Raw genomic sequence first — 22,891 nt, 5'->3', positions numbered from 1 at the left:
ATATATTATAAACACCTAGCCTAAACGAATTTAAAGCGAAACTGAATGTGAGGAGAGATTAAAACGGAAGCCCATAACACTGGCTTCAACAGTGTTTGACTAGAATATTAGCATTTAATAATTTTTATGAGTGTTTGAATGATTTCATTAACTGAACTGCTCATTTAATTCCGGTGAATTCAGGTAATTCATGTGACAGGTCGGATTCGGTGTCGGCCAGCCCTCGTGCCAGGCTCCCCCCGCCCCTTGCATCGGCCAATGGGATTGGTTGCTCTTGCGCACACGCTTCCGCCCTCCACGCTGAATGAGGTGCGCATGGAAAGTAACATGTTTGTCTTCCGTGTCAATATGGACCTGCAGATCAGCTACTGCGAGAACAGGTAACCTCCCAGCATGCCTTTTAGTCTCAATTACATTATCTCTAGCTAGTAGCTACCTTTGCCAGAGTGTTTGCCCATAATTATTGTAAATAATAATGTGTACCATATTTTATTGCGTTAAGACTGTGTCCCAAGCCTGTGGAATAGAATTGCACTTCATGGCCGAAGGTTTGAAAATTCAAATTTATGTGCACTCAAAATTCAACTTTTTCAGTGTCTGTGAAGCAAACTAAAATTTAATAAATAGCACTTTTTTGGTTCCGCATGTACATACTATGTACTTATTATAGTAATTGCAATAACTGGGTAATAACTTGGTACTGACCCTGAACTTAACCTGAACCCATGTAGTTACCTTATATTACCCAGTATTTTGGAGTAAGTACACCTGCTGTAAAATAAGGTGCAACCAAGTAAATATTTAAAAAATCAACCATAATAAATGGAAGTAAGTGTTGTAGAGAGTCACTCTTAAGGCCAATTCACATTGACAGCAACTTTTGATGTCTGTCCGAGCTTGTTTTCGCTGATTGGACATGTTGAATCGTCACTTGTCGGGTCGTGGAATGTCTGAGAAGTGACGTACTGTATTGAGGTATTGTCAGTGTCTGTCGGTGCAGTGTGAATTGGCCTTTATATGTGTCCTTGTGTGGGTTTTGTAGGATTTCAGAGTATATGGACCTGAGTCCAGCTGAGGTGGTTGGCCAAACCTGCTACAACTTTATCCATGCGGAAGACCTGGACACCATCAGGCTGAGCCATGAAGACTGTAAGCCTGTCAGGATTTGTGCTAGCTTTTTTTTTTTTTACCTCCCTTGCAATCCTGGGTTTGATCTTGATAAACTAAAATAGCTTATTACACAGCTCTCTCAAATTTCTTTTTTCTTTTCATCATTTTCTTTTATATTTATTTGTTAGTATGCATTTCATGTCATGAATTTGATCACGTTTTTGGGTTTTATCTTGTCATAATGACCAAAAAACTGTTATCCTTTACCTGTAATGTACTGTAGGACGATAAAGAAATATGAAGATCTTTTGTGATGGTGGCAGCATAAAATGAATGGAAAAGAAAATAATGTTAGTTTGGACGGGTCAACATTTAAAGAACAGTTGTATCTATTTTAACAGTTTAAGAGCCTGAAGCTGCTGTTTACATTTTGACAACATCGCCCCCTAGCCAAATAAACAAATTGTGTAACTCTTCTCCACTTCCAGGTTTAAGAAATGTATTGTGGTTTTCAGATATTCAGACCTAATATTTAATCTGACTCCTTCACTGACTCTTTTCCTTCTAGTGCTGCGGAAAGGGCAGGTTGTGACGGGGTATTATCGGTGGCTGCAGAAGAGAGGAGGGTATCTGTGGATTCAGTCCTGTGCCACCGTGTCCATTAACCACAAAGCGCCCCATGAGCGTAACGTCATCTGGGTCAACTATGTGCTCAGGTCAGCTTCCTAGGGACCTTATGTGTTTGTGTTTTTGAGTGTTGCGTTTCAGTATAAAAAATATGTTAATGTGATGAGAGTTTCCACAGTGGCTCTTGTAAACGCTCTTCCTCTCCATCTGTCTACAGTAATCTTCATCACACAAGTGCACACACGTTCAAAGAAGTCAGACAAAAACAAGAAAAAAATTGGCTGAATTTCAGTGATAATTGGACTGGTGATATATAATTACACCAAATGGATGTCAAAATTTTCTGGCTGAATGGTGTTTTAGTTAATTAGCTTTGTAATTACGATAGCTAATTAACTTCTACAGCACCCTGCTGGAGTCATGTTCAGAAGGGCTTTTCAGTGTGTGTGTGTGTGTGTATCTGTGAGTGTGAGTGTGTGTGTGTGTGTGTGTGTGTATTTGTGATTTGTGTGTGTGTATTTGTGATTTGTGATTTGTGAGGAAACAATGCGTATAATGACATGGGTATTACACTGGTATTACAACTTGAATGTGATTTATGAGGATATTTCCTTAGTCCTCATATTTCAAATTGCTTTAAAAACATACTAAGCAGTGTTTTATTAAAAATTTAAAAATGCAGAATGTCTCATGTGATGGGTAGGTTTAGGGATAGGGGCAGTGTAAGGGGATAGAATATACAGTTTGTCCAGTATAAAAACCATTACGCATATGGAATGTCCTCACAAATCACAAAAACAAAGCTGTGTGTGTGTGCGTGTGTTGGAAGCATTATCACAAGTGAGTATCTCTCATTCCACGCTGTTATTCTCTGTGAGGAAGAAACTCTATTATAGCTATGTTCCAAAATCTTCCTAACCGTCATGAAACCTGTGACTGATTTGAAACTTTCTACATAGTGAGCAAAGGTCATTTATTGGCACAAAACTAAGTTCTCATGCAAAGCACGAGACTCGGTTATGTTTACAATTTATCCCAATAGATTTTTCCATAAGCATATGTTTCTAAGCCAACAACGATTTAAGTATAAAATACATAACACACAAATTTTGGGTCAAATACAACTATTTTATATTTATCTGTCTGCCATCTTGGATCATTTTTTCACTGATTTTGTTTTCACTGAAAATATCACTTCACAATATCACTGTCATATTTATAGAGCACAAATAAAAGCAACAGTTGACCAGTTGTACTGTATGAGGATTTCAAAAAAGAAAGACAAATGCTGGACCATACATAAACTACAACAAGATGAGGAAAAAATACAACATATAAACACACTGTGTAACAGGTTGATACATGAGATGCTGTCTTAAAACTTGACAAACAAGTAATTTTATAGTTAAAGAAAAAAATGAAATGCGTGCATGCATGGGTGAATCATTGACAATAAGATCATGACATGCCTACTTTAAAGGGACATTGTGTAGGAATTTCTCCCATCTAGCGGTGAAATTGTATTTTGCATTCAAACGAATTGTGCTCTCCAGCGCCTCGCTTTTTCAAATGCGTGTTGCATCTACGGTAGTTGTTATGTACCACAAAGCTATGACAGGATGTCTTCTAATAGCACTTCGTCGAGTTTTCCTTCGGGTGAACAGGTTTGTTATTTCAAACAAACTGTAACTTGACACAACGAACAAACGAATGTTACATTATGAATAATAACAGTGCATTGCAGCCTTTTAAACTTGCCGGGGCAGTGACAAGCGCCTCTCACTGCTCTGCTCCTCCGTTTCTGCTGCTTTGAGTTACGTGACGCTGGCTCTGAACGAAAACGCCTTGTGGAAACGCGTTTGCCTGGTACTTTTTGACCCTCTCTGCTATTATAGTTTTCAAGATGGCGGAACGACATGGAAGCCTCCATGGACCTACCCGTCACATGTATATAAAGATAATAAATTCTTTGTTTACGAGGATAAGTAAGATAATTGGCAGAGGTAGTTGTACACCATTGAGGACATATTTATGAATAAAAATATTGATTTTAGATAATAAAATACCTAAAAAACTACACATTGTCCCTTTAATGCTGTTGCCTATCTGTTGGAAAAGCCTTTGTGTTGGGAGTGTCTATATGATGCCTTAAAGCGCTGCCTAAGTAGGCAGCTAATCTAAATTTTGGAACAGGCACTATATGAGGTACCAGTACCTGTGAATCAGCCATACTAAATGATTGGAGAATCACTGTTAACCTGTGGCACAGGGTTTAGCATTTAGACTGTCAAATGTGTAAAGCTCCCTAAGGTAAACTGCTTGCACTCTTTATCTGTATTTTCAGTCGAACAGAGCTGGCAGACATGCCTCTGGACTTATCACAACTCCCAGAAAGCCTGAGGGCAGAGCGGCTTCAAGCAAGCTCCTCCCCACGTGACACCTCTCCAAAGGCACAAGGTATGGTCTTAGCCCCACACACAATTATCTATCCATACACTGGTAATAAGCCACTCAACAGCCCGAATCAGCAGACTTCTCTTTTCTCCAGGCTCCACGGCGACGCAGCCATTGAAAGGCAGGTCCGAGACAGACCACAAAGGGAGGGAACCCTTTTCGCACACTGCTGCCAGCCAATCAGAGAGCACCAGGAAGAGATCACATCAGCCTGACCCTGAAAGTGGTCCTCCCGAGGCGAGGCGGCGGATTGAAGTGTTTCGTCAGAGAGAAGACAGCCCATGTACCTCCTCGGACCAAGCCAGCGACAGCGAGGTGGAAGAGGACGATGAGAGAGTGAGCGAGTGGGATCACATCCCCACCAGCAAACGGGTGAAGAGCGAAGAGGGAGCACTGAAACAAGGCAATGGGGCCAACGGAGCAGGCAAGATCCATAACGCCCGCGCTGTGATCCAGCATCTTAAGAGCGTGGTGACCAGTTCTGGGTCGAATATTAAGACTGAACAAGAAGTGATAGGAACAACTCTAGGTGCAGGTTCTGGGAGGCGCTGGAGCCAACTTCAGCACAGCAGTTTAGGAACCAATGGCAGCAGTCCACCTTCCCAACCTCCAAACTCCACCCCAACAGAAGCTCCACCCAAGGGTCTGTTCAACCCCCCGTCCCCGACTCTGTCTCCACCAATCTTAGCCTCATCCCTGCCGAGAGATGAGCGGTCCATCCATGGAGGACGTGCTCCAGACTTCGAGCTCCTGCAGAGACTGACTGCGAGTGGGGCCGCGGGACGTGTGCTCTTTCACCCACTGGCTCTTGGCCCACAGGGGCCTCAGAGTCTCTACGCTCCCAGCACCATCCGCTATGCCCCACCTGAGATGCCTACAGCTCACGGTGACGGACACCACTCAGACCACGTGGTCAAAACTCCCGCTTTCTTTCCCCACCTGCAAAGGATCGCGTCTCTGCCTCCTTTTAGTGGCTTTTCTCCAGCCGAACCCACCTTTCCTCCAAATCTGCCCTTCTGTATGAACGGACTGAGGGGGGCGGCAGGGACAGACGAGGATTGAGGGAGAAAGACAGAAAAAACATATGTAAAGGAGAGGCGGAAGAGATTATAAAGGACGGCACAACATTGAGAGAGGAACTACAGAAGAACTTGAGGTTTTTCAAACAGTCTTCCCAGAATCCTCTCCGGACTTTCCTGTTATTATGTTAGTGTGTCTTCCTCTCTCTGGACAAGCAGTCAAAGCCATACTGAACATATGAAGGACATCATGCAACTTACACAGAGGGGCCATCGTTGAGGCCCGAACCATTGGAATATACAGGACCAACATTGGGTAGGAGGCTCTTTAATGAGAGGCGGGTTGCGCGTACTACTAACCTTTTTGGCCCCCAGGACATGGGCCAACCTATATATTTTTTTCCAAGTCCCACTGAATTTAAGAAACCACACAGGAATATGCAAGCATGGACAAAAGTATTGTGGCAGCAATTCCCAAATAAGACATTCCTAAGGAAACAATACATAAGAAAGCACAGTCCACGGGTCCTTGACTGACAGAGGGATCACAGTGAAAATAAAGATTAGAACTTTTGAAAAGTATAGAATTTTCATTTTTGTAAAAAAAAGAAAGAATTGTCTTTAAACATCTGAAAAGAATCTCTTGAAAAATGATAAATTCAAGGTCATAGCCATATATAGACAACAACGAGTTGAAAGACTTCATACGTGCAAAGCCCCCAAAAGATTTTTTTTCTTTTCCCACACGTCATGAGCAAATATCATGGCTGAATCTTCCTATAAGAAATTTTGGGGCTTTTGGGGGTTGTGGGTGGGGTGGGTGTGGTTAAGTGTGTCTTTGTCATGTATCATGTCCAAGCACTTATAGTATATTGTTGCATACACGTAGCACTTCATCCATGGCCAGACATTCTAGTTCTAAAACCACAGGAAATACGTTTACAGCTTTTGTGGAACCGAAGTGTGTAGAACATTGCCTGTTATATAAAGGTGTAATGTTTTATTTTAAAAAAGTAAAATGCTCATTGGAAGAATATCACTAACCAAGTCACATTTCACTCAAAAATTCAAAGAAAGTAAGAAATTATATTTTGCTTGACTTATGATTTTCTGAAATTATTTTAATGTGAATAAAGCATGTTCCCTCCAAATTATCATTACTGTGGTGCAAAAAAAGCATAAACTTTTATTTTATTGTAATACAGTTAAAAATTAGTATTACAGTAATGAAAATCACCATGAGAATTATGGGAATTACAAAAAATAATTATATTAAAACAACAAAAAAATGTACCCAATTTTCATTCTCTCAGGTCTCAAACAAAAAACAAAAAGTGTTTTTTAAATTGAGTTCATTGAAGGGATACAAGACCTTAGGTCCTTTGTCGCACTTGAACCACGAATGCACACACATTTTTTTTTTTACTTGATTTGAGGAGTTTGTGGTTGCAATAAAAAAATAGTAACAAATCCTTCCCTCGCAGGTCAATTTTAACCTCTTAGAAATTAATGGAATGCAAGAAAAATGCTCTAAATTAAAACTACAAATGCTAAAACTTTTCAAAAAATAATGTAATAATGTCCACATGTGTATTTGAAAGCATTCTGAAGAGATAAACTCAAGAACTTACTTTAGGACCCAGCAGAACGGCTCATTTGCTCCATATAGTGCTATAAGGCCATCTACTGGCAAGTCATCAAATATCATGTTATACATATTTTTTCCACAAGAGGTCAGCAAAGACACCCAAATTGACCCAATGTGAGATATTTTGAGCTGATCTGAGTTTATGCATGTTTAAAAAAAAGTTATTTTCAATTTAAGTTGAAAGAATGCAAAGAATGTGCTTAAAATATATTTATTGATGAAACCTCATTTAAAGGTACATAAAATAAAAAATCTCCCCAAAAATTGCAAAAAAAATATCAAATAAAATAAGCTTTCTGAAGAAAAAAAAAAGTATAATTTTAGGGCTTCGGGTCATTTTGACCCGCGAGGGAAGGATTTGTTACAGAATGCGCGGAGAGGATAATACCGCAAGGAACATGTTCCTAAAAATAGGCTTTGTAATACAACCTAATGAAATATGTTAATTTTCTACTTGCAAAATATAATTTCATTTTTTGTCTTTTGAGTTTGGGATTAAATGTGACCTGGACATTGTAGGATTTCCCCCTCTATGTAAAGCTGAGGCACAGGAGCTCTGTTCCCAAATCTAGTGAGGTGCCTATAGCATTGTAATGCATTTTATGGGCTCCTGATGTGAGGCTGTTCCATAGACAGTAAAACTAAGATACCTTATTTTGACCAGATTCTAAGATAGCATCTCATTTCATCGTGGATCCCAGAATACATTGCAGCAATATTTGTGCATACAGTATATACTGTATGTATTCTTTGTACCCATTAAAGTACTGTTAGCAACATGGAAACATCAAATTATTGGAATTAATGGCGAGGCACTTCACTAGATTATGGAACAGAGTCAGGGTGCCAAACAACAAGGTTTATGTAATTTACAGGCATAATTATTATAATATCCTAATAAAATAAATAAAAAATGGAATTAAACCAATTTAGTACTTTATAAACCCATAATATGCCGGTGTTTAATTCTACAAAAATGTGTCTAAAGATCCAGAGCTAGCTTTCTCAGATGTAGGTACCTTTCACAAGGATGGATAGATGACATAAATTTCAGTTCCTTTCAGATTGCAGTCACTAAAATAGTTTTATTAAGAAAAATATGGATGTTGTAAGTGGACCACAAAAACAATATCAAGTTCTGGTAGCTCATGAAACCACACCGAAGAGAACTAATTACAAGAGGGCAGATACAAGCTTCACCATGTGAAAATTTTTCTTGGTTTTTCAATTTCTTGTGTATGCGTATATCTCTGCCCATGCAGTATTACCAGATATGATGGTTTTCAGTAGCATTAATTGATATGAGATGGTTTTTATTTGTATTTGTGATTGTGTATGAATGTGTAAATAGTTGAGAGTGAGAATCAGTCGTGAAACATCAGCACATGAGTTGGTGTTTCTTTAACCTTTGCCATCACTGTGACTCTAACTTCTTTATGATCAGATGTTTGTGAAAATACAGCACCATGAGCTTTGAATGAAAATGATACACTGTAAAAAATGATTATTATGATAATCCAAACCACAATAATAAACTCTATTCCAATAATGGAGCATTTCTTTGTGCCATGTCATTTTGTTCTCTGCATATTCGAACTCGACCCGTCAAGATGCATCAAGTTTGATGTCAATGTCACCAAATGCCAGTGGTTCATGAATAAAGAAATTAAAAGGGGTTTGGGACGACATGAGGGTGAATAAATGATGCCAGTTGAAACAAGAAGTAAAATTCTGTTATTATTTACTGATGCTCCAAACCCATGACTCCTCCTCGTTACACAAAAAAGATCATTTTTGACAAATTTGTACTGGTTGCTCATAGTTTAGAAAATATGGATGAATGTCCATATCAGGTCACTCTTTTTACAATGAATGGGGACTAAGACATCCAAACTTCAAAAAAACACCTCAAAGGTCATAAAGTGTTCCATACAGTAGACCAGTTTTGTGAACCAGTTCAAACAATTAATTAAAAAAAGATATGACTGAAAAGCATCATTTGTTCACAACTCATACATCACTATGTTTGCACCAAGGAGGAGGATTATTAAGAGTTATAGAGAACATCCACAACTTAAATTTCACTCTGATTCTCACACAAAGCAATCATATAACTGGGAATATAGTACTTTAGTCATGGACCACTTTCATGGTACTTTTACGTTCTTTTTGAAGCTTTGAAAGTCATTATTCACTGTAAATAAATAAAAATGTACCACTAGCTTACTGGTCAAAATGTAAGCTTTTGTGTTTCAAAAAAAAGAAAGCATGTACAGGTTTAGAACGACATAAAATTTTCCCAGAATTCTTTTCTAAGAGAGATATCCCTTTTAAGGGTACGTTCACTTGGCATGTTTGGTTCAATTAAAACAAACTCTGGTGTGATTACTCTGTTTGTGTGGTTCATTTGAATAAGTGTGAACGCTGAAATCTAAGCCATGCATGGTCAACTTACAAACGAACTCTGCTGCGGTTGAACTGAAATATGAATACAACAGACTAAATGTAAATGATTATTTAGTCTAAATGATGATCTCTGTGAACCCATGGATCATTTGGATTCACTGAGATCGCCCCCAGTAGTAAACCATTGAAACACTCTATGGTTTTTACATGATTTCTGATCAGTTTTATACATTTGTTCATTTTAATGAGACATTTGGATAGTTAAAAAGGAATAATAGTAGTTGATAGTATCTTACTGGCCAATTTAGCTAAGCAATCCAAACAAGCCCTGAAAATTGATACAAGAACACACATTATATAGACACTTATATTTAATGATATAAGATGATTAGTTAATTGCATTTGATAAATTATATTTTTAATAAATATTTGCAATTGGTTGGTAAAAGCTGTTTTTATGCATATTTGGTTTGAATTTTGTTGCATTTACACTGTTTTGACCAGCAGGCGTCACCAGCATTGTGGTATTTTGAATGATTCGAAACAGTGGATCATTTTGAGAAGCAATTGGTTTAATTGACTCAAAGCTTTATCGTTTGTCCCATCACTACCAACATAACCCCTCCGGTTCTTCTCCCACCTCTCTGAGCGGGATTCGAACTGATGTTTCCGGCATGGGAGGCAGGCCCACTAACAAGGACACTAAAGACCGCAACCTTTAGCATCAGTTGCTAAACCTTTTCAGATCAGGGGAGCGAGGTTTACCTGCACAGATCTGACTATAGCTGGCCAACTAAACCTCACTTTCACCCGGGTCACGGCACCAATATAACCCCTCTGGTTCTACTTGCCCCAATCCGAACAGGACTCGAACCGGTGTCTCCGGCATGGGAGGCAGGCGCACTATCAAGGACGCTAAAGACGCAGTCTGTATGCGTTAGATGCAATGTGAACACACCCTAAGAATAGCATGAAAAATACAATGGCAAAAAAGTACACCAGTTGCGTGCTTGGAAACTTTCAAATATTTGAAGTCTCTGTCTTTGAATGACGTGAAGGGGGTTGCTTTTGGATTTGAAAAGTGAACATTCAAAAGGGATTATCAATCGGCTATTATCTTGTGTAAATTTTGTAATCCACATCGGTCCATGTTAACAAGTTCAAAAGAAGAGGAAAAGAAAGGAAAGATGAAAGAACATGGATCGGATTGATGTGATAAGCTACTTTAACAACAGCTCCCTCTGGGAGCACATGTAAGCTACCCAACTCTGTCAACTCTTCCGCTCCGCTCACAATAAAGCCTTTTGATTGGCGTTCATCATAATCCGTGTACAGATTCATAACTCTGGCTCCGTGTCTTTGAAGCGGAGTCGGTGAGCGGCCCGCTGTCAGAGTAATAGGCCGGAGGGTCGAGACAAAGGCAGACGCTGTGATTGAAACGTGGAGCGTGCTGGTGTTAGCGATGGTGTTGTGTTGTTTCAAGAAACCCCAGGGAGGGGCTCTGACATTGAAGACGGGTTAAAACCTGTTTTACATTCAAGTGGCAGGCCTCAGTTCATTAGTGTGAGGATCATTCCCTCTTGACGACTAAAGGAATTGCATACTAAAGAAGCTGAGTTGTTGGGAGGAAAAGGCGAATGGCCGGGCCGTGTGCTTGCGCATACGATCACTCGACTGTGACCCGAAGTTTCTCCTCTAAAATATCTTCCACGGCCATCTTTAAGAGCAGACTGACATATAAACAGGAGTTAGTTCTCTTTTATGGGTCATTTTGGCAATAAATAGGGGGAACATTGTGGTTTTCAGTGATCTTGTGTTGCAAATGGACAAATTAACACAATAACAAATGAAGTTCGGATTAACACACCGGTTCCACATGATGGAGATGCAGCTCTGTGCGATTATGAACTCAGTTCGTGTAACGCAGGTGTGTGAAGTCTGGCTTGTGGGGATGTGTTTGGGCGCTGTGCCCTTTAGCCGTGTGGCGGCCCCTGTAGATGCCCTGAATGTGAAGCAGAGCTGCGTGCGCTGAGGGAGAGACAGACAGACCGCGGGCCAACTGCACTGAAACACGCACGGAATCAGTAACTAACGAACTGCACCAAAACACCAGAGAACGAGGACGAGTTGGAGAATAGGCAAGAAAAACATGGACAATGTCAGACATATTTCATTTGTTTTTGAGCCCTCAATGTTGGGGAGTAAATAACTAAATGCAGTGACACAACAAGTGGAACTATTAGTAGTCTTATAGTAGCACAGCAGTTTTCTAAACAGCTTTTAGATTAAAGTAAGCATGAAACTGAAGTTGTTATAGTGTTTTCTTCTCTATTGTGACATACGCGATTGAAATGGCTCCTTAAAGGTGCTTAAGCGATGTTGGGTGACGTCACTTCTTGTTGATGTTTAATGTATTGTCAAACAAAGCGGAGGCTAGCTAGACCCTCCCTCCTCATTCGCGCACTAACCCCCCAAATCCTTGTCTGTTATTGGCTGAAACAGTTTGTTATGTTTCGCGGTGCGGGTTAGCCCAGTTTGTTTTTGTTGCCGTTTGTGGTGCCTGGCGTGTCTGCAGAGACCGCGTTTTTTTACAGTGTGTTCAGGGGACAGGCAGCTAGCGGATAATGAGGAGATGTTTGCTGTATGTGACAAAACATTTTTTTGCCTAAAAAACACTTGACATTGCTTAGAGCACCTTTAAATGAGATAAATGTAGACTTGAATTTGTCCATGCGAACTGATTAGATGGTTGTGGTTTGCTATTGGTCGATCTCATGTGAGTGACAGGTTGCCCCGCCCTCTCGCCAGTAAACACATCATCAAAGAAGAGAAGAGATGTTGCTGCAAGAGGGAGGGGAAGTTGTTTTGATTAAAGATTATGAGAGCATATTAAATTATTTGCACGGATAAATCATAATGGATACTGCAATATTCAATTAAAGAAAAAAAATGGTCGTTTGATTTAACCATATACATAATTAAAAGATGTTTTATAAAAATCTATCTATCTATCTATCTATCTATCTATCTATCTATCTATCTATCTATCTATCTATCTATCTATCTATCTATCCATCTATACTATATAGCCAAAGGTTTTGGGACATCTGCCTTTGCATGCACTGATGCACATGAACTTTAATGACATCCAATTCCTGATCGGCAGGGTTTTATATGTAGTTGGCCCACCCTTTGCCAAAACAGCTTCAACTCCTCTGGGAAGGCTTTCCACAAGGTAGGAGTGTTTATGGGAATTTGTGACCATTCTTCTAGAAGCGCATTTGTGAGGTCAGGCACTGATTTTGGACTAGGAAAATCTAATGAGTGATTCCATGACATACACTATATCAGATACATTAGTACCTACACTTATTAAAAAATGTAGTCAAGCAGAGAGTAAAAGTTGATGTCTATGATACTCAGTAAAACTAAGTAGCCAAAAAGATACTTAGATATAATAACTAATTACATTTACTTAAAAATGGTATGTTTGTTTTGCTGGTAATTGTCATTTGCCCAAAGTAACAATTTCTTTAAAATAGTTGCTGGGCTGTAAACTACTTTAACTAGTGTGTCGATTGGAAAGCTACAGCTTCTGCAACACTGTCAGCTTGTTAACCTCTAAAGGCCACTAACATGACATTTCCACCTTGTGCAGCGCTGAATTCACACCACCTTAAGCATCAAGCCTGTCCTTCTCAGAAATTGCGGGAGACAAATGTGCTTGCATAGTCCCCGTTTATGTACATATTCATAGACTAATTATGTACTGTAAATAGCACTGAAGGTCATGCATAAACAAATAGTCTGTAACCAGTGATAAACACTCCCAATCAACATACAATGAATGTCATTGATTTATAAGGTGCACATTTATAGAATGTTCTGCATTTCACATTAACATAAATATGCATTAAAAAAACAACACCACACACACACGGGTGAAAAACAGCAGCACGACAGAGGTGGAATTATGAACATCAGCCAATCAGGCATAGCAAAGACAATCATCTACCTGATACTAAAAGCTCAACAAAACGAAAACCTGACAAAATTCTACATGTGTTCCGAAAATTACAAAAACACGAGCAGGCAGCAACAATACTTGCATTTATATGCCGACAGATAAGTGCCGTAATTTCTCTGAGGACTCATAAGTCTTTGATAACAACAACAGCCACAGTGACAAGAAATCAACAACGACGAAAAAAAAAAATTTGGGATGACAATAATTAAATTATATAATCAAATAAACGCGCATCCGTTTGAAGATGTACAAACAGAAGTGGATCGACTAATGAAAGAAGCAGCGCACATGTTTCCGGGTCCCCGGCGCCATTAACAAACCACACACGCGTACAGATCAACACTTCTGTCTGTTTACCGCGAATCCCTTCCTCCAGAGACGCCACCTGCCCTTGATATCTCACACTACCTCCTCTCACGTTTTGTTTTAACTTTTTACCATTTAACAACTTTTTGTCATTACAGTTTCACAGTTGTAATTAATTAACCCCCAAAGTGATGTAAGTCAATGGGGCAAAACGCTCAATACAATAAACATTAGACTAAACACATAGACCTACACTGTAGCTACAAAAAAAGGGTCATGCCTTAAATTGGCTGTATAAGTCATTTAAACTTAAATTACATCTGCCTCAAAAAATAGAAAATTGCTTAACTTATTTTAATGTAGGCTAATGTTGTCATGACTTATTGATCATGATTTTTTTTACAGAGCACTGTTTGAAAAGAATAACCACAAAACTTAAACATTATACTGTATATCAAATAATTTACTAACGTTATCTGTGCAATATGGAATATTTAATCTACTGTCAAAACCACGTGGACATTTTTGGTCATTACAGGAGTTAGAATGGCATATAACAAATTCAATATGCGATTCTTTCACTCTAGTGTCGTTTAGAAAATTACTATTTACGTTTTATGCGATTGTATTTCAAAATTGTGTATTATAGTGTTTATATTAGTGAAGTGTTTTGCCCCACTAGAGCTGTTACACCCTATGCTACACATCTCACCTCATCGAATTGCACCAAAGACAGGAACTGCTAATAAAAAAAATTTATCCTTTGGATTCATGCATATTAAAAGAAAAGTCGCGCTTTCATCTCTGTTGAGAGAAAGCCATGAGCTGGAAGATGAAGTCTAGAAGTTCTTGTCAAATCTACAAGGAGTAATTTTACAGAGTAAGACTAGATCAGGAAATCTGAAGGGAATCGTGAGAGACGTGAGGTAATCATTTTCAAATAAATCTCAAAGAATAAGTTCAATACAATGGAAAAATGCAGCATGATGAAAACTGCTATGTACCATAAAAAAACAGCACTTATATTATAAAAGCTGGAAGACTTTACAGTAAGGTTCAGTTTGATAGCATTATTTAATGCAAAAATTGAACAATATTGTGTCAGCATTTATTAGCCTTGATTAATGTTCATTTCTACAGATAAATACATTTTTAAAGTCATAATTATAGATATACATTTAAATTATAGATGTAAAAATATAAATGAGAAATTCTAATTGTTATACATTATAAATGACCATGAACTAATGTATTATCAAAAAGAACAATAGTATATTTTTAAATGAATGCTCTATTGTTATTATCAGTTGCTTAATGCATTAACTAAGGCTAGAAAATCAAACCTTAATGTAAAGTGTTACCAAACAAATATCAGAACTTTTATTTCTAAATTACGTCACTATATAAAATGGCGAACGTGCCCATTTATTACAGTCGAACAACCAAGATGCTGAACTAGTTGTCCGGTAAGTGCTAGTTAAAAAATTAACTTTTATTGTAATGTTCCAGCACTCATATCCCACAACCAACAAAAATATTACAGAGGAAAAATGTGAATTTATGTCCCTTTGTAAGCAGTGGGACAGCTCAAAAGCTCACTCAACCCAATAAGTACTGCACAATAATGTTGGTGGAAGCCACGACTCCACACCGACCTGAACCCAGTGTAGCCTTTTGTCTTAAAGCAGTTTATGAATACAGAACTCCGGCTCTGGGTCAGTGTAAAAGGCATTTCAACTCAAAGTCTCCTCTCATCTCACTTGTCTTGGCCTTTTTCGTCAGGACCTCGTCTCTCGCTCCGGGCCCTGCACTCCGAGCACTCCCCGCCTTCATCATCACCCCCGTGCTCTTCCTCATCCTCGTCGTGAATGATCTCCACCTCCAGGCGGCCGATGTAGAGCGATACGGCACACAGCCAGAAGAGGGCAGCGCTGGACACCACCGCCGTGTGGAGCAGCACAGCGGGCAGAGATAGGAGCATGATCCTCCTCAGAGTCAGGAGACTAAGCACGTATGATGCTCCACCGAACGACACACACACTCCGCCCAGGATGAAGAACGCTGCGGGACAAAAGGAACAAACCTTTCAGAACAGGAGAAGGATTTAGGTCGGAGTCAGATAGATGAGATGTTTCTCACACTCACACACAAACAGATGACAGAGCAGAGACGGAAAAGACTGAGAGCATGCATAAACAAAATAAAACAGGGACTGAGAAGAAAGAGATGTAGTACCATATCCAGCCTCTCGGCCCACATCACTCTGTACAAACGCAATTACACCGATCCCTGTCGCCAGGAGACCATTCCGGAACCAGGACAAAAATCCTGCAAAAAAGAAATAAAGTTACCCTGTTTATCTGCCTAAATATCTAAAACATTCTTTCAACACTTGTTTGTATGGAGTGAAAAATCTAAAACAGGTTCTAGAAGTAAAAATCTCCCATTCATTTTTTTTTTCGACGAAACAACAGATTCAGCACTGTCGCACTTTATAACAACAGCACACATTTTGGTTGGTAAAGGAATAGTTTACCCAGAAAATGAACGTTCTTGCATCATTTATTCACCCTCATGACATTCCAAAACCTTATGTCTGTCTGTGTCTTCCATTCAACGCAAAGTGAAACATATAAATAATGTGCTTGTCGCTCTTTTCCATGAAATTACAATGAATTGAAAATCTCAAGCTTCAAAAAAGGATGCAAAAAATACCATTCAAGAATAATTATAGCCTAAATGACTTCAGAAAACTTGGAATCAATTGCACTAGAGCTTTGTGTGAGGAAAATACCAAATTTTAACATGTTATTCACTGATGAACTTTTTTTCCAGCGTGCTGATGATCATTGAATCAATGAGTTGAACATCATGGTTTTATGAAATGGATCGAGCAATTAATTAGAAAAAGACCTGACTATAAATAATGATTTGTTCACAAATAGGACATACAACGACATTGGAAGGAACTTGTCCTTCACAACAAGTTATCAGGCAACTTCAGAAGATTAAGTATAATAGAGACTTTATTCGCACTTATTGTTATTTTGGAGCTTAGCAGTCCCGAGTACACTAATAGTTCAACTACTGTACATTAATAGTAGCCAAAATATTCTATTAAAAAGTCCTACAGAAGAGAACAGCCATATTTAGTAAAAAATATAAGGGTGAGTAAATTATGGCATTATTTTCTATGTCAATAAGCCTAATTTGGACAGATGATCTCACCTGTTTCATGAGACTTCCGCAGCATCTAGAAAATAAAGTAATTTATTTTTATACAGAGTTTATACCAAATCATTCTGTATTTATGTCAATAAAGATAAGACATTTTATAAAATATGGTACCATTATTATAATAATAATAATAATAATAATGTAACATTAAACCAAGGTAATGCCATGGTTTCTGGACACGACACCATGTTAACACGATTTTGTACGAGTAGCCTACCATTGTAGAACCATATTCTTTGGATTAGCATGATGTGAATAAAATGGTGCATTAATATAGTAACATCATTGCATACTAGGCTACTAGTGTACCAGTCTAGAGTAGCTACCGCCCGTCAATGAAACTTCTAAAGTGAGAGGATCAGGTGTTACAAGTGTTTACCAGCGCGTCGGCTTTATCTAGTTCAGTGAAGATGTACTGTTGCTGTTGCTCCACTGCTCGTGTCCTGTTCACCGGGGGTTTCTCCGCCGAACGGCGCGCGCTCCCCCGGTGAAGAGCGCGCGCTGGGGTCCACGCGTACTGAAGCAGCGGCCGCCGCACGACCTGCGAGAACGGGCACACAAGACGGGACAACCGCCTGCACGTTAACCAACTTATGGAAGCCATCGTTTACAATGGACTGGGAAAACTCAAAACACGACCTTTACCCAACCTCTGAACTCTGACACTGCCGGTGAGTGTGTGTAAAGACTCAAGCCTCGTGCTCGCAGGAGTGCGCGTTGAATTCAGTGGCGCCATCTATCATTACTTCCCCGTCATATGATGTTATTTATATATTATAATGAGTTCGTATTTAATGTCCATGATGCGTTTAGTTATATATCTTTGTTACGCAGTAATATATTTTAAAATGTCAAATTTTAAGGGGTTTTAAATGTAAAATCGTAGGAAGATGCAGTCGACGTTGTGTCCACAAGATGGCGCCAGAACACAACAAATCTCGTGCTGTTATTGACCTATCATGTCATAATTATGACTTTGAGTTTTGTTTTTTTGTTTTTTTTATCATAATTTAGGCTCTTTTCATTTCATAATTAATTACGATTTACCAAAGCATGATTTTTTTCTTATGTGGCGGAAATGGGCTTCCATGGTATTTGAACCAGTTTCCCTAACTGGGGTTTGTGAAGGAACTGCAGGAGGTTCGTGAATTGAGGGAAAGTTAAAAATTAAATCATATGTTAAATCTTCAAATGAAAGCAATCAAAATAAAGCACAAAAAAGTTTTATTTAACTCGTGTACTTGCACAAAACTGGAAAACTCTCTGAACATAAAAAAGCATTAGGGTGTAAGAAGAATTACCCAGCATTACAGGGTGGGGCCAATGTGGGCCAGATATGGGCTTTAAATATGGGTCCTAGATGGGTTTGTCCACGGGTTGAACAATGGCCCCACCTTGATTAGCCAACGTGAATCTCTCTGAATGGGGCTTATGTGGGGCCCAGCTGGGCAACATACATGGGCAACATACTGCCCCCACTTTATGAAGCCCACGTGTGAAATACCAGGGCCCAGTATGGGTTTTTCATTGGGTGCTGGACTGGCCCCTCATAATGTATGTGTTTACTGATGAGGTTTTATGATGCATCTGGCCTAGAAAGTGTAATTATGTATTAATTATACTTGTTATGCTTGATTGTCAAGTCAAGTCAAGTCAAGTCACCTTCATTTATATAGCGCTTTCTACAATACAGACTGCTTCAAAGAAGCTTTACAGTTAAAAGTGAAAATTTGTAATTTACCTTATGTATTTATTTGATGAATTTATTTGTTTAGAATTGATAACTGATAAAAGTAACATTATTTAAGTTTGGGAAATGTCAGTTTTCAGTGAAAATATTCCACTGTTCATTCATCTATAACATCACAAAACATGAAAGGTGCAATTTAAAAAATCAAATAAATAAAAAACTGCAAAGGTTCAGTATGTCAAAATGTTTTATTACACTTTAATATTTTATAAAACTTCCAAATACAAGTTTAAAAAAAAAAAAAAAAAATCATCAAAAATCACATTTGAAAAAAAAAGGCCAATAACATTCTAAAACTTATTCTAAACTGAGGGACAGAAGGCTGGTAGTTTGAAATAAAATATTTATCTATGTTCAGAAGATGAACAAAGGTCTTTTGCGTGTGTGCAACGATGGTGAAATAACCCTTTAAAGGAACACGCCGACTTTTTGGGACTTTAGCTCCTTCACCGTATTCCCCAGAGTTAGATAAGTCCATACATACCCTTCTCATCTCCGTGCGAGCCGTAACTCTGTCTGACGCACCCACCGCTAGCCTAGCTTAGCACAAAGACTGGATGTAAATGGCTCCAGCTAGCATACTAATCCCAATAACTGACAAAATAACACCGACATTTTCCTATTTACATGTTGTGATTTGTATAGTCACAGCGTGTACAAATAACATTTTTGAGAATATAGCTCCCAGTATGTATACGGTTAGAAGATGGCTGTGTCTCATGTGACCTTGTTATTTGTACACTCTGTGACTATACACATCCCAATATGTAAATAGGAAAATGTTGGTGTTATTTTGTCACTTATTGCGAGCAGTATGCTAGCTGGAGCCGTTTACCTCCACTATAGTGAATCAATAAATCCTGACTAATTTACTGTCATATTGTTAATATTAAGCAATCATGTAATCAGTAAAAAATTTACTGTGGTCTGATTATGAGTATTTAAAAGATGTAATGTAATTTAATTACAAATAAATCATTTTTGGAATCTGATTAGATTACATATAATCAGTTTCTACCCAGCAGCTCTATATTTTGGTGGAAACTTAACAAGATTTTTGCAAATAACTAGCTAACAAAGTCCAAACTATGTAATGATTTCTGTTAATATGACAATATTTGGATGCTTACATAAATCAGACTTAAAATATGTATAAAATTGGAGAATCCAGGTTGTATAATGTAAAACATTATGATCAATAAGTTATGACGACATATGTTTTTATTACGCTGCTTTAACTTATCAAATTAAGTTATACAAGATTCAACAATTTTTTTTGTCAGTTTAATGTAATTTTAGTTGAAATGACTTAAACATCCAAGCTAATTGCACTTAAATATTTATTTATATTTTTTTACAGTGAGATATTTTCCTGTTGGTCTTTTCCTATTGGTGTTTTAAGTTAACCACTCACCATGTTTGAAATACCTGTTTGACCACCTTAAGATGGTATAACTAGCTGGAAGAATCTGCGTAAGTTTAGTTGTGGCGAAACCCTTTATAAAATTCAAAATGCTTTCTAAGCAAGGCCACTGTACTGTCCTGATTTGATAGTAAGTGTAACATCAGAAAAGTCATTTAAAGTGTGTGCTGCTGTTGTTTATAGCACATGTACTGTATGCTTGTGTTTGAGCGGCCCCTTCCGGCCTCCTCTCTCCCAGCGCAGAAGCCTTTTGTCTTGATGTGATCCTCTGGGATCGTGTGTCGCCACGCCTCAGCAACCTGATGGTCATATAGCGTGAGGAGCGCAGAGAGGAAGGAGGGAGTCAGAGGAAAGACGGGACGGTGTGTGTATTTGTATGTACGTGAAGAATGCCTTAAGGAAAGGACCGCCTTTGATATAAACAGTAACTAAGCTCGGGTTGTCACGCTATGATGCTGTTCCTCATGAAGACTGCAGACGTTTTCTTGTCAAGGCATGTTTTATTATGGCTGGCAATTTAATATGTTCATTAAGTGTGCATGTGCATATTTAAACAATGATCTGAGTGCTAAAACTCAACTGCAAAGTAGACTGACTTAAAGGTGCTCTAAGCGATGTCGGGTGACTTCACTTCTTGTTTACGTTTAAAGTATTGTCAAACAAAACGAAGGCTAGCTAGACCCTCCCTCCTCCTCATCCGCGCACTAACCCCCCAAACCCCACCCCCAAACCCTTCTTATCGGTTATTGTCTGGAACAGTTTGTTATGTTTCGCGGTGCGGGTTAGCCCAGTTTGTTTTTGTTGCCGTTTGTGGTGCCTGGGGTGTCTGCAGAGACCGTGTTTTTTACAGTGTGTTCAGGGGACAGGCAGCTAGCGGATAGTGAGGAGAGGTTTGCTGTATGTGACAAAAAATGTTTTGGCCTAAAAAACGCGTGACATCACTTTGAGCACCTTTAAGGCGTTCAATGCTTCATCTTCCTGAATAATGTATGCTTTGCATTTTCTTCATTCGAGGGCTCTTCTCACTTTTACAGTTATTGTTGTACAGTCATTAAAGGGATAGTTCACCCGAAAATGTTCCAAACCTGTAAAAATGTCTTCGTTCTGCTGAACACAAACATTCTTCAAAATATCTTCCTTTGTTTTCAGCAGCATTTTTTTATTTTATTTTATTTTTTACAAGTTTGGAGCAACTTGAGGGTGACTAAATGATGATTTTTGGGTGAACTTCCTTTAAATGCTTAATAAATGTAACATCAATAACATAATTGTTTGAAATGTTTGGATCATCAAATTTTTTCACTTTTTTCAGTAATATTAAATTGATCAAAAGTGGCAGAAAAGACATGTATTTTGTTCTATTTTAAAAGCGATTTTCGTTTTGATGTTTCTATTCATCAAAGAATCCTGGAAAAAAAAATCCGCAAAAATATGAAGCAGCACAACTGTTTTCATCATGTTTCTTAAGCAGCAAATCATCATATTAGAATGATTAATAATTGTATTGAACTCAATTAGGTTATAATTGAGACTAGAAATGATGACTAGGGACATAGACTAGTGAAAATAAGCGAATAGCCAGTAAAAAACTAAAGTATATTATATGAGGTCATAAAAATGTGTACAAAAAAAAACGTATTAACAAAAAATTGTATGTAAAATAATTATAGGTATCACTTTATTTTAAGATGACGTAGTTACGTTACTACATGTACTTTTAGAAATAACAAATTACAATAAATTATGCTTAATTTCAAGTAACTAACCCTAACTGTATCTCTATGGTACATGTAGTTAATTAATATTACTCAGTACTTATTTAAGTACTACGTCACCTGAAAATAAAGTGTAAGCTAATTATAATTATAAAATAATTCGAAAAATTGTAGATGTTCAGTTATTCTCGTCTGGAGGCATATGTCCTCATTGTGTCCCTGTGTTTGTTTAATCTTTTTTTCCTTTGAGTTCCTGTTGTCTCTCCAGAAGTGTTAACCCAGCTCGCTCTGGTTTAGCTGGAGGTCAGTCTCAGCACTAGACAGACTGAGATGGATCCAAGAGCAAAGGCCGCATTGATGAACACACACTCACACACACACGGGGAAGATGATTGAATTGAATGAGCAGGAGGTTTCCACTCAATCAGAGCCCGGGCCTCCGGATAAGGAAAAACACTTCCTGTTTGTCGACACATTCCAGGACTAATATCTCTCTTGCAGCTGAGATGACACTGATCTGGGGCCAGTTCCTCTTTAAAAACACAGATGCTTATCAACATGACATCAATCGCTTCTCAGCGTTATCAAGCCAGTGTACTAGTTCAAGTAATAGTAGTAGGTTACACGTGTATCCAAAGACTGTGATGTATTGATATTTTTTTTCTTCTCGTATTTACATAGAGACAAAAATAAATTTTCCTTCTCAGTTGACAGGTAAGTTTGTAAAAAACAACTTTTCAGTGTAATGCAAAAACTTTTTAAAATCAGAATATCAGCCACTTTTAATGTCCTCATACATCACCATTATAATTTAGAAATAGAAAATAAAATAAACATTAGAATACGTTTGTATATCTATAAATGTTGTAAAAAAAGACTTAAAAAATAAGACTTTTTTTAGACTTTTAATAATAATTATTTATTAAGGATTATTAGACCCTAATAGATTATTAGACTCATAATTAAATGTGTAATTTTATTTGATGTGTCATTTAAAAGTAGTACTTTAGTTATAGTCAGTTTATAGTACTTTAGTCAGTATTATTTTAGTTTAGGTTTAAGTCATTTTGTTATGTGCTTTTGTGATTCTTTGTTATATATATATATATTTCCATATAGCTTTATTTTTAAGTTTTATTTTATTTTAGTTATTTGTCTAGGCGATGTTG

The 22,891-nt window shown here is 38.0% G+C and overlaps 2 protein-coding genes across 5 annotated transcripts in view; one reads left to right on the top strand and one right to left on the bottom strand.

The window, feature by feature from the left end:
• The window catches only part of npas1 (neuronal PAS domain protein 1), an 83,325-nt gene extending 74,914 nt beyond the window's left edge, over positions 1-8,411 (top strand). For all 4 annotated transcript variants that reach the window (XM_077207014.1, XM_077207013.1, XM_077207011.1 and 1 more), the window contains 5 exons: positions 184-380; positions 1,043-1,149; positions 1,679-1,826; positions 4,082-4,194; positions 4,286-8,411. In XM_077207014.1, the coding sequence (XP_077063129.1) occupies positions 184-380; positions 1,043-1,149; positions 1,679-1,826; positions 4,082-4,194; positions 4,286-5,253 (1,533 nt within the window). In that variant the 3' untranslated portion in view covers positions 5,254-8,411. The remainder of the gene's footprint in view (positions 1-183; positions 381-1,042; positions 1,150-1,678; positions 1,827-4,081; positions 4,195-4,285) is intronic.
• A 4,706-nt stretch (positions 8,412-13,117) lies between these two features.
• Positions 13,118-22,849, bottom strand: tmem160 (transmembrane protein 160). The gene is made up of 4 exons (XM_077207087.1): positions 17,214-22,849; positions 16,826-16,850; positions 15,833-15,925; positions 13,118-15,658 (listed from the first exon to the last, which is right to left on the bottom strand). Exons 1-4 carry the CDS (start codon positions 17,436-17,438, stop codon positions 15,354-15,356), a joined length of 648 nt encoding a protein of 215 aa, XP_077063202.1. The 5' UTR covers positions 17,439-22,849; the 3' UTR covers positions 13,118-15,353.
• Between the last annotated feature and the right edge of the window lie 42 nt (positions 22,850-22,891).

The sequence above is a fragment of the Siphateles boraxobius genome, unplaced genomic scaffold, assembly GCF_051911475.1.
Source record: "Siphateles boraxobius isolate OS27281-9 unplaced genomic scaffold, OSU_SipBor_1 6, whole genome shotgun sequence".
In the NCBI taxonomy this organism is placed as follows: Eukaryota; Metazoa; Chordata; class Actinopteri; order Cypriniformes; family Leuciscidae; genus Siphateles; species Siphateles boraxobius.
Note: the sequence above shows the minus strand (reverse complement) of the source record. Positions and strands in the feature narration are given on the sequence as shown.

Bases quoted from the DNA above. Each gene is read 5' to 3' on its own strand.
- tmem160 (XM_077207087.1), bottom strand. From the start codon at position 17,438: ATGGCTTCCATAAGTTGGTTAACGTGCAGGCGGTTGTCCCGTCTTGTG. The intron at 16,851-17,213 runs GTAAACACTTGT...TTTATTTTCTAG, and splicing joins TAGATAAAGCCGACGCGCTG to ATGCTGCGGAAGTCTCATGA. The intron at 15,926-16,825 runs GTGAGATCATCT...TCTTTTTTGCAG, and splicing joins GCGGAAGTCTCATGAAACAG to GATTTTTGTCCTGGTTCCGG.